Consider the following 12,070-nt stretch of genomic DNA (forward strand, 5'->3'; position numbering starts at 1 on the left):
ATTATCCTTTTGGTTTTCTATGTTTCTATGTTTCCCAGGGGTAAAATGTCTAATACCAGACAGCATGCATTTAAGGTGATCATTGCTCTGAGAAGTTATAATTGATCAAACATTTAAATCATCCAAACTGCTTCATTGAAAGTAAGCAAACATTTAAAGTTTCACCTGGATATGAATATTTAAAATAAAGAATAGTATTAACCTGATTTGCCACCCAGATGTTCATTGGAGCCTGCAGGACAAGTGTTGACGAATTAAAGTAAATATTAGCATCTTCAGGTAAAGATTTTCTGTAATAGATAACATATCTTTTGAAAATATATCATTTACAGCTTCTGTGAATTTCAGATTTACAAAGTATATTTCTAAATTTAGCATATGTCCTTGGCATGAACTAATCCTGAATCTTCCAAATTACTCATATTGGAGTTTGCGTACATCTCTACATCTACATCTCTTTGCGTACATCTATAATGGTTACCCCATTATAGGGCAGATGTCAAGGCTTTCGAAAGGGTGCAAAAGAGGTTTACCAGGCTGCTGCCTGGATTAGAGCACGTGTGCTTTGATAACTGGTTGGACAAGCTTGGGTTGCTTTCTCTGGAGTGACAGAGGCTAAGGGGAGATTTGACACAAAGTTATAAGAGTATGAGAGGCATAGACAAAGCAGACAGACAATATCCTTTAACCAGGGTTGAAATGTCTAATACCAGAGGGGATGCATTTAAGATAATGGGGGTAATTTTAAAGGAGATGTGAGGGGCAAGGTTTTACACAGCGAGTATTGGGTTCCTGGAATACACTGCCTGAGGTGGTGGTAGCATTAGGGACTTTCAAAAGATAGCTAGATAGGCACATAATTGTAAGGAAAATAAGACTATATGACCATAAGACATAGGAGCAGAAATATGTCATCAGAGATTTCTCTGCATCTCTGTTTTGAATGGACGCCCCTCTATCCTGAGGCTGTGCCCTCTTGTCCTAGACTCTCCCACCATGGGAAATATCCTTTCCACATCTACTCTGTCTAGGCCTTTCAACATTTGAAAGGTTTCAATGAGATCCTCCCTCATCCTTCTAAATTCCACTGAGTACAGGCCCACAGCCATCAAACATTCCTCATATGATAACCCTTTCATTCCTGAAATCATCCTTGTGAGCCTCCTCTGGACCCTCTCCAATGCCAGCACATCTTTTCTAAAATGAGGAGCCCAAAACTGTTCACAATACTCAAGGTGAGGCCTCACCAGGGCGTTATAAAGCCTCAGTATCACATTCTTGGTCTTGAGATTAATATTAACATGACATTTGCCTTCCTCACAATGACTCAACCTGCAAGTTGGCCTTCAGGGTGTTCTGCACAAGGACTCCCAAGTCCCTCTGCATCTCAGATTCCTGGATTTTCTCCCCATTTAGAAAATAGTCCGCACATTTATTTCTACTACTAAAGTGCATGACCATGCATTTTCCAACATTGTATTTCATTTGCTACTTTCTTGCCCATTTTCCTTCTGCATCCTACCTGTTTCCTCAACAATATTTGCCCCTCCACCAATCTCCATATCATCTGCAAACTTGGCAACAAAGCTGTCTATTGCATCATCTAAATCATTGATCGCATAAAAAGTGGTCCCAACACTGACCCCTGTGGAACAGCACTAGTCACTGGAAGCCAACCAGACAAGGATTCTTTTATTCCCACTTGCTGCCTCCTACCAATCAGCCAATGCTCCAACCACGTTAGTAACTTTCCTGTAATACCATGGGCTCTTAACTTGGTAAGCAGCCTCATGTGTGGCACCTTGTCAAAGGCCTTCTGACAGTCGAAATACACAACATCCAATGCAGCCCTTTTATCTATCCTCCTTGTAATCTCCTCAAAGAATTCCAAAAGGTTTGGCATGCAGGATTTTCCCTGAAGGAAACCATGCTGACTTTGTCCTGTGTCACCAAGTACACCATCACCTCACTCTTACAATTGACTCTAACATCTTCCCAAACACTGAAATCAGGCTAACTGGTCTATAATTTCCTTTCTGCTGCTTTCCTCTTTTTTTAAAGAGTGGAGTAATGTTTGCAATTTTCCAGTCCTCTGGCACGATGCCAGAGTCCAATGATTTTTGAAAGATCATTTCTAATGCCACCACAATCTCTAATGCTACCTCTTTCAGGACCCTAGGGTGTAGTTCATCTGGTCCGGGTGACTTTAGGTATATCAGCTTTTTGAGCACCTTCTCTCTTGTAACAGTCACTGCACCCACTTCTCTTCCTTCACACACTACAACATCAAGCATACCGCTAGTGTCTTCGACAGTGAAGACTCACGCAAAATACTCATTTAGTTCATCTGCCAGCTCCTTGTCCCCCATTACTATTTCTCCTGCCTCATTTTCTAGTGGTCCTCTATCCACTCTCTTTTCTCTTTTATTTTTAACATACTTGAAAAACTTTTACTATCCACTTTGATATTATTTGCTAGCTTGCTTTTATATTTCATCGTTTCCCTTCTAATGATTGTTTTAGTTGCTCTCTGTAGATTTTTAAAAAATTCCCAATCCTCCACCTTCCCACTAATTTTTGCGTTGTTGTATGCCCTTTTTTTTGACTTCCTTGTTAGCCACGGTTGTATTATTTTACCATTTGAGTATTTCATCATGTTTGGAATACATATATCCTGCACCTTTCTCATTTTTCCCCAAAACGCACACCATTGCTGGTCTGCTGACATCCCTGTCAGCAGCTCCTTCCAAATTACTTTTGCCAACTCCTCTCTCATACCACTGTAATTTCACTTACTCCACTAAAATACTGCTACGTCAGACTTTACTTTCACCCTATCAAATTTCAAGTTGAACTCAATCATTTTGTGATCACTGGTTCTTAAGGGTTCTTTTACCTTAAGCTCCCTGATTGCCTCTGGTTCATTACATAACACCCAATCCAGTATAGCTGATCTCCTAGTAGACTCAAGACAGACTATAAAAAACTATCTCTTAGGCATTCAACAAACTCACTCTCTTGAGATCCATTACCAACCTGATTTTCCCAATTGACTTGTATGCTAAAATCTCCAATGACTAACATAACATTGCCTTTTTGACTCGCCTTTTCTATTTCCTGTTGTAACTTGTGGTCCACCTCCCAGCCACCGTTGGGAGGCCTGTATATTACTGCCATCACAATCCATTTACCCTTGTAGTTTCATAACTCAACCCACAAGGATTCAGCATCTTCCGATCCTATGTTACATCTTTCTACTGACTTGATGACCAGACAGGTTTGTGTTAGGAAGAGGAGTCAGTAGAACATGTAATTCTGAGTTGCAGGAAGTATGGAATACAGAGAGAGATGATGAGAATTAATCTAAGGGAATTGGGGGTGCAGGAATTCACATTAAAAGGGTTACTGGATATGGGTGAGAGGGCACAGATCAGGGTACTTTTAGCTTTCTTAAGGGATACAGGAGTATTTTATAGGATATGATGGATAAGCAGGAATAGGTACTAGGATGGGGAAGGAAGGAAGGAAGGGAGGGAGGAAGGAAGGAAGGAGGAGGAGGAGGGTGGTGGTGTGTGTGTGTGTGTGTGTCTGTCTGTCTGTGTGTGAAGGGATTTAGAATGTAAGTCTATCGTCTGATTTGCACTCCAGAGCAGGTGGTGGTAATGCACCATTAACCTGGGTGCCAACTGCCATAAAACAAGAAGAAGAATTTATGTAGTAGGTAAATTATTGGAAGGAATACTAAGAGATATGATCTGCAAGTATTTGGATAGACAGGGACTTATTAGAAAAAGTCAGCATGGCTTTGTGCGTGGTAGGTCATGTTTAACCAATCTATTAGAGTTTTTCGAGTAAGTTACCAGGAAAGTGGATGAAGGGAAGGCAGTGGATGTTGTATACATGGACTTCAGTAAGACCTTTGACAAGGTCCTGCATGGGAGGTTAGTTAGGAAGATTCAGTCGCTAGGTATACATGGAGAGGTAGTAAATTGGATTAGACATTGGCCCAATGGAAGAAGCCAGAGAGTGGTAGTGGAGGATTGCTACTCTGAGTGGAGGCCTGTGACTAGTGGTGTGCCACAGGGATCAGTGCTGGGTCCATTGTTATTTGTCATCTATATCAATGAGCTGGATGATAATGTGGCAAATTGGATCAGCAAATTTGCTGATGCTACAAAGATTGGAGGTGTAGTGGACAGTGAGGAAGGTTTTCAAAGCTTGCAGAGGGATTTGGACCAGTTGGAGGAATGGGCTGAAAAATGGCAGACGGAGTTTAATGCGGACAAGTGTGAGGTATTGCACTTCCGAAGGTCAAACCAAAATAGAACATACAAGGTAAATGGTAGGACACTGAGGAGTGAAGTAGATCTGGGAGTACAGATACATAATTCCCTAAAAGTGGCTTCACAAGTAGATAGGGTTGTAAAGAAAGCTTTTGGTACATTGGCCTTTATAAATCAAAGTATTGAGTATAAGAGTTGGAATGTAATGGTGAGGTTGTATAAGACATTGGTGAGACCGAATTTGGAGTATTGTGTGCAGTTTTCATCACTGAAATACAGGAAGGATATTAATAAGGTTGAAAGAGTGCAGAGAAGGTTTACAAGGATGTTGCCGGGACTTGAGAAACTGAGTTACAGAGAAAGGTTGAATAGGTTAGGCCTTTATTCCCTGAAGCGTAGGAGAATGAGGGGTGATTTGATAGAGGTGTATAAAATTATGATGGATATAGAGAGAGTGAATGCAGGCAGGCTTTTCCCACTGAGTCCAGGGGAGAAAAATACCAGAGATCATGGGTTAAGGGTGAAAGGGGAAAAGTTTAAAGGGAACATTACGGGGGGCTTCTTCACGCAGAGAGTGGTGAGAGTGTGGAATGAACTGCCAGATGAAGTGGTGAATGCGGGCTCACTTTTGACATTTAAGAAAAACTTGGACAGGTATATGGATGAGAGGGGTTTGGAGGGATATGGCCCAGGTGCAGGTCAGTGGGACTAGGCAGAAAAATGGTCTGGCACAGCCAAGAAGGCCCAAAAGGCCTGTTTCTGTGTTGTAATATTCTATGGTTCTAAGAAGAAGAAGACGACTTGATGGCACTTTACTAGTAGAGCTACATGAACCCCCCACCCCCCCACCTACCTTCCCATCACTCCGATATAATGTGTCCCCTTGGACATTCAGCTCCCAACTACAACCATCCTTCAGCCATGGTTCAGTGATGGCCACAACATCATACCTGGCAATCTGTAATATTGCAACAAGATCATCCACCTTATTCCTTATACTATGTGCATTTAGATACAACACCTTGAGTACTGTACTTACTATACTTTCTGATTCTGCATCCCTAATGATGTGATACTCAGCCTGTTGGTTGCAACTAAGTCCCAACAACTGTCTGTCGTTCCTGACAATTTGACTGCATGCTATCTTCACTTTTTTACGATCCGAACTTTCCTGAGTCCCTTCATTCCAGTTCCTTCCCCCTGCCAAGTTAGTTTAAACCCCCCTCAACAGCTCTAACAAAACTGCCCATGAGAATTTTGGTCCCCCATATGGAAGTGGAAGGGCATGGACATTGTGTTGGCAGAAGAGGTTAGTTAGGCTTTTGCTTACTAATTTAATTGGTACTATTTAATGTTCTATGCACCCCCGTGAAACTCCAGCCATTGCTGCTGTAAACCATCATGCCTTCTAGTATGCCCTTCCAATCAACTTTGGCCAGCCCCTCTCTCATGCTTTGTGGTTATCTTTACTCAACTGAACTCTTCCTGTTACTGTCAGGAAGGAGGTACAGAATTCTGAATGCACACACTCACTGATTCACAAACAGCTTCTTCCCCCCTGCCATCCAATTTCTAAATGGACGTTGAATGCATGAAAACTACATCACATTTTTTATTTTTGTTTTTGCACTCTTTTAAATTTAACTATTTAAGGTACACATATATATTTACTGTAATTGATTTATTTTTTTCTACATTTAACATGTATTGCATTGTACCGCAGCCGCTAAGTTAACAAATTTCTCAACATCTATGCTGGACTTTGCACATCTGTACTCATGTCATTCTACAGATGTCCCTCTGGGAGCATCCTAACACGCTGCATCTCTGCATGGTATGGAAACTGCACAGCAGCAGACAGGAACACTCTACTAATAAGTAATCAAAACTGTCCAACACATCATCAGCATCAGTCTACCCACCATCAATGATATATATACAGAAAGGTGTCAGAAAAGGACCAGTACTATCGTGAAAGATCCCAACCGCCCTGCTCATGATCTGTTCATCCAGCTCCCATCAGGGAGGAGGCTACATATTATCCATACCAGGGCCAGCAGACTCAAAAACAGTTTCATCCCCAAGCAGTAAGATTAATTAACACCTCCACCCACAACATACCACTCCTCACCAGCCACCACCACTAATTTACCATTTCCTGTAGAGTCACCTTATGTACTGACACTCAGTGTCCAGCATCACTTTATGGAAATACAATAAGACCTTAGGTAGACCCCATTTGGAGTACTGTGTTCAGTTCTGGTCACCTCATTATGGGAAGGATATGGACACTAAATCAGTGATATTAAACCTGATTCTGTAATACTGACACATCTGATTTTAGCTTCTCCATCTCAAACTGCAGGATGAATTCTATCACATTTAGAATGTTAGCTGGGTTTCAGCATCTAAGTTACAGGGAAAGGTTGAACAAGTCAGGTCTTTATTCTTTGCAGCGTAGAAGGTTGAGGGGGGACTTGATAGAGGTATTTAAAATTATGAGGGGAATAGATCGAGTTGACGTGGAAAGGCTTTTTCCATTGAGAGTAGGGGAGATTCAAACAAGAGGACATGAGTTGAGAGTTAGGGGGCAAAAGTTTAAGGGTAACACGAGGGGGAATTTCTTTACTCAGAGAGTGGTAGCTGTGTGGAATGAGCTTCCAGCAGAAGTGGTAGAGGCAGGTTCAGTATTGTCATTTAAAGTAAAATTGGATAGGTATATGGACAGGAAAGGAATGGAGGGTTATGGGCTGAGTGCGGGCCAGTGGGACTAGGTGAGAGTAAGCGTTCAGCACGGACTAGAAGGACCGAGATGGCCTGTTTCCGTGCTGTAATGGTTATATGGTTATTATGATCACTGCCTCCTAAGAGTTAATTTACCTTAAGCTTCCTTATTAAATCTGGTTCACTACACAATGTCCAATCAAGAATTGTCTTTTCCCTAGTGGGTTCAACCACAAGCTGCTCTAAAAAGAAATCTGTAGGTATTCTACAAATTCCTTCTCTTGCAATTCAGCACCATTCTGATTTTCCCAATCTACCTACATTTTGAAATTCCCTATGACCATCATAACATTGCCTTTTTTACATTCCTTTTCTATCTCCCATTGTAATTAATAACCCACATCCAGACTACTGTTCAGAGGCCTGCATATAACTCCCATCAGGATTTATTTTTTACACTTACAGTTTCTTAACTCTACCCATGAGGATTCTACATCTTCTGATCCAATGCAACCTCTTTCTTAGAATTTGATTTCATTTTTTATGAACAGAGCCACCCCTCCTTCTCTGCCTACCTGCCTGTCCTTTTAACAAGATGTGTGTCCTTGGATGTTAAGCTTGCAACAATGATCTACCATTAGCCACAACTCAGTGATGCCTACACTGTCATACCTGTCTAATTTCTAACTGCATTACAAGCAAAAAATCGACCTTATTTTCGCAACTCATGGTTAAGCCCACTAGGGAATTAACTTGCAGGTTGAACCGGTGGTGAGGAAGGCAAATGAAATGTTAGCATTCATTTCAAGAGATCTAGTATACAAGTGAAGGGATGTGATGCGGAGGCTTTATAAGGCACTGGTGAGGCCTTATCTTGAGTATTCTGAATACAGTCGGCTCTCCTTATCTGCGGGGGATTGGTTCCAGGACCCCCCACTGATACCAAAATTCACGGATGTTCAAGTCCCTTATTTAACATGTATGAGTGCGGTGGTCTTTAGGACCAGCAGAACCTCAGACTTTATTTAACTTGTCTCCATGTGGTGGACATTAGGACCTGGTGGCACAGCTCTGAATCCGCAGTGTTTCTGTTCACAAAAATAATCACAATCGCGATTGAAAATAAGGTGGAAGTAATAAAGCGATCGTAAAGAGGTGAAACGCCATCGGTCATTGGAAAAGCGTTAGGCTACAGTCAGTCAATGATCGGAATAATTTTAATGGAGAATGTGAAAGGCCCTGCCCCGATGAAAGCTACAATTATTACTAAGCAACGCAGTGGTTTAATTATTGAAATACGTGTGTTTCTTAAGTGTTCTATATGCATAGAAAGGTAAAATATGTACTACATACTAAGAAAAACGTTTGACTAACTGACGCTAAATAATACCGGATGTACCTGTTCTGACTTCAAATCTGACTTAAAGACCGACTCAGGAACGGAACTCATTCATAACCCAGGGACTGCCTGTATTTTTAAGTCATTTCTAGATCATTTATAATACCTAATTCAATGTAAATGCTATGTAAATAGTTGTTATACTGTATTGTTTAGGGAATAATGACAAGAAAAAATAGTCTGTACATGCTCAAGCAATGAGTGCTGGAGAGCGATCTTCCGGGTTTTTCCGATCCATGGTTTGTTGAATCCACGCATACGGAATCCGCGGATAAGGAGGGCCGACTGCAGTTTTGGGCCCCTCATCTTAGAAGAGATGTGCTGACATTGGAGAGGGTCCAGAGGAGTTTCACAAGGATGATTCTAGGAATGAAAGGGTTATCATACAAGGAACGTTTGATGGCTCTGGGTCTGTACTCACTGGAATTTAGAAGGATGAGGGGATATCTCATTGAAACATTTTGAATGTTGAAAGGCCTAGACAGAGTAGATGTGGAAAGGATATTTCCAATGGTGGGAGAGTCTAGGACAAGAGGGCACAGCCTCAGGACAGAGGGGTGTCCGTTCAAAACAGAGATGCAGAGAAATTTCTTTAGCCAAAGGGTGGAGAATTTGTGGAATTTCTTGCCACATGCAACCTTGGAGGCCAGATCGTTGGGTGTATTTAAGGCAGAGATTGATAGGTTCTTGATTGGACATGGCATCAAAGGTTACGGGGAGAAGGCCAGAAAATGGGGTTGAGGAGGAGAAAAAAGTTCATACAATATTGAATGGCAGAGCACACTCGATGGGCCAAATGGCCTAATTCTGTTCCTATGTCTTATGATCTTATGGTTTCAGCTATTCTGGATTGGGTGATGTGCAGTGAACCAGAATTGATTAGGGAGCTTAAGATAAAGAACTGTTAAGGGCCAGTGATCATAATATAATAGAATACACCCTGAAATTTGAAAATGTGAAGTCAGATGTATCAGTATTACGGTGGAGTAAAGGGAATTACAGAGGCATGAGAGAGGAGATGACCAAAATTGATTGGAAAGGAACACTAGCTGGAATGACAGCAGGACAGCAATGGTTTTAATTTCTGGGAGCAATTTGGAAGGTGCAGGATATATACATCTCAAAGAAGAAGTATTCTAAAGGCAGGATGACACAACTGTGGCTGACAAGAGAAGTCAAAGCCAACATAAAAGCCAAGGAGAGGGCATACAATACAGCAAAAATTAGTGGTAAGTTAGAGGATTGGGAAGCTTCTAAAAATTAACATGAGGCAACTAAACAAAATCATAAAGAAGGAAAACATGGAATACGAAGGTAACCTAGTCCAAAATATTAAAGAAGATACCAAAAATTTCTTTAGATTGATAAAGTGTAAAAGAGAGGCAAGAGTAGATATTGAACTGCTGGAAAATGATGCTGGAGAGGTCGTAAAGGGGGAGAAAGAAATGGCCGATGAACTGAATAAGTATTTTGCATCACTTCATTATGGAAGACACAAGCAGTATGCTGGAAGTTCAAGAATGTCAGGGGGTAGAAGTGTGTGAAGTTGCCATTACTAGGGAGAAGGTTCTGGGAAACTGAAAGGTCTAAAGGTAAATAAGTCATCTAGAATGGTTGTCCATACCCTAGGGTTCTGAAAGAGGTGCCTGAAAAGATTGTGGAGGCATTAATAATGATCTTTCAAGAATCAATTGATTCTGGCATGGTTCCAGAGGACTGGAAAATTGCAAATGTCACTCCACTCTTCAAGAAGGGAGAGAGGCAGAAGAAAGGAAGACAGGCAGAAAGAAGTCTGACCTCAGAAAATCTTACCTGACAAATCTGTTGGAATTCTTTGAAGAAATAACAAGCAGGATAGACAAAGTAGAATCGGTTAATGTTGTATACTTGGATTTTCAGAAGGCCTTTGACAAGGTGCCTCACCTGAAGTTGCTCAACACTTTAAGAGCCCATGGTATTACAAGAAAGACACTAGCATGGATAGAGCATTGGCTGATTGGTGACTAGTGGCATTTCACAAGGGATCTGTGTAGTGACTTCTTTTATGTTATATGTGAATGATTTGGATGATGGAATTGATGGCTTTCTCCAGGTTTGCAGACAATACAAAGATAGGTGGAGGGGCAGGTAGTGTTGAGGAAGTGGAGAGGCTACGGTACGAATTGGACTGATTAGAAGAATGGGCAAAGAAGTGGCAGATAGAATACAGTTTTGAGAAGACACACAAAATGCTGGAGGAACTCAGCAGGCTGGGATGCACTTATGGAGAAGGTTTAACAGTCAATTATTTGGACTGAGACCTTTCTTCAGGACCCTTTTTGAGTCTTGAAGAAGGGTCTTTGCCTGAAACGTTGACTGTTTACTCTTTTCCATAGATGCTGCCTGGCCTGCTGAGTTCCTTCAGCACTTTGTGTGTGTTGCTTTAGATCTCAAGCATCTGAAGATTTTTTCATGTTTGGGTTTATCATTTGAGGAGCATTTGATGGCTCTACTCACTGGAATTCACTGGAATCTACTCACTGGAATTCAGAAGAATGAGGGGTGACCTCATTGAAACCTATTGAATGTTGAAAGGCCTCGATAGAGTGGATGTGGAGAGGATGTTTCCTATTATGGGGGAGTCTAAGATGAGAGACACAGCCTCAGAATAGAGGGATGTCCATTTAAAAAGAGATGAGGAGGAATTCCTTTAGCCAGAGTGTTGAATCTGTGGAATTCATTGCCACAGGCAGCTGTGGAGGCTAAGTCATTGGGCATATTTATGCCAGAGGTTGATAGATTCTTGATTAGTCAAGACATAAAGGGATACCGGGAGAAGGCAGGAGATTGGGGCTGAGAGGGAAAGTGGATGAGCCATGATGAAATGGAGGAGCAGATTCAATGGGCCAAATGGCCTAATTCTGCTCCATCTTATGACCTTATGGTCTTATGGTATACTTTGTGTATTCAAATATAACACCTACTGTCCTGTATTCATTACCCCTCTTTTAAACTTTATTTCCATGTTGTCTGAAGTTAAATTCTTATCCCTTTCTAAACTTATTGTATTTTTCTTTATTCTGCAGTCTTAAGTAACATCTCCGGCATTCTCCTTCCCTTTTACTTCTTCTAAGCTGTTGAAGACTCAAGAAGGCATCATGAAGGGCTCTTGCTATCCAGGACATGCCATCTTCTCATTACTACCATCATAGAGGAAATACAGGAGCCTGAAGAAACACACTCAAAATTTAGAAACAGCTTCTTCCCCTCCAACATTAGATTTCATGAACTAATGAACATAACCTCAATATTTTGTCCTCTTTTTGCACTATTTTATATATATTTGTATTATAACATATAGCAATTTTTATGGATTAAACTGTATTGCTGCCCCAAAACAACGAATCAGGATGGCGCCAGTCAACGATTCCCTGAGCAGCATCTTCTAGATAGCCAATCTCTCTGATTATTTCACTTCCTCTACGTCTTCTGCTTACTCTTTCTGTAAGGTGGACCTTACAAGGCCCATGAAGTCTGCTCTGCTATTCCATCTCTTTCAACCCCATTTTCCTGCCTTCTCTCAATAACCTTTAACACTCTTACTAATCAAGAACCTATTAATGTCTATTTTAAATATATCTAATGACTTCATCTCCACAGCTATCTATGGCAGTAAATACCACAG

General features: G+C 41.2%; 1 protein-coding gene across 8 annotated transcripts in view; it reads right to left on the bottom strand.

Moving 5' to 3' along the window:
* The window catches only part of cfap74 (cilia and flagella associated protein 74), a 461,786-nt gene that overhangs the window by 121,617 nt on the left and 328,099 nt on the right, over window positions 1-12,070 (bottom strand). For all 8 annotated transcript variants that reach the window (XR_012096720.1, XR_012096719.1, XM_073032445.1 and 5 more), the window contains one exon: window positions 203-290. Coding sequence is in view for 6 of the 8 variants with exons in the window: in XM_073032445.1 (XP_072888546.1) it covers window positions 203-290 (88 nt within the window). In the remaining 2 variants the exon portion in view is untranslated. The remainder of the gene's footprint in view (window positions 1-202; window positions 291-12,070) is intronic.

This window comes from Hemitrygon akajei, chromosome 29, assembly GCF_048418815.1.
Source record: "Hemitrygon akajei chromosome 29, sHemAka1.3, whole genome shotgun sequence".
NCBI lineage: Eukaryota > Metazoa > Chordata > Chondrichthyes > Myliobatiformes > Dasyatidae > Hemitrygon > Hemitrygon akajei.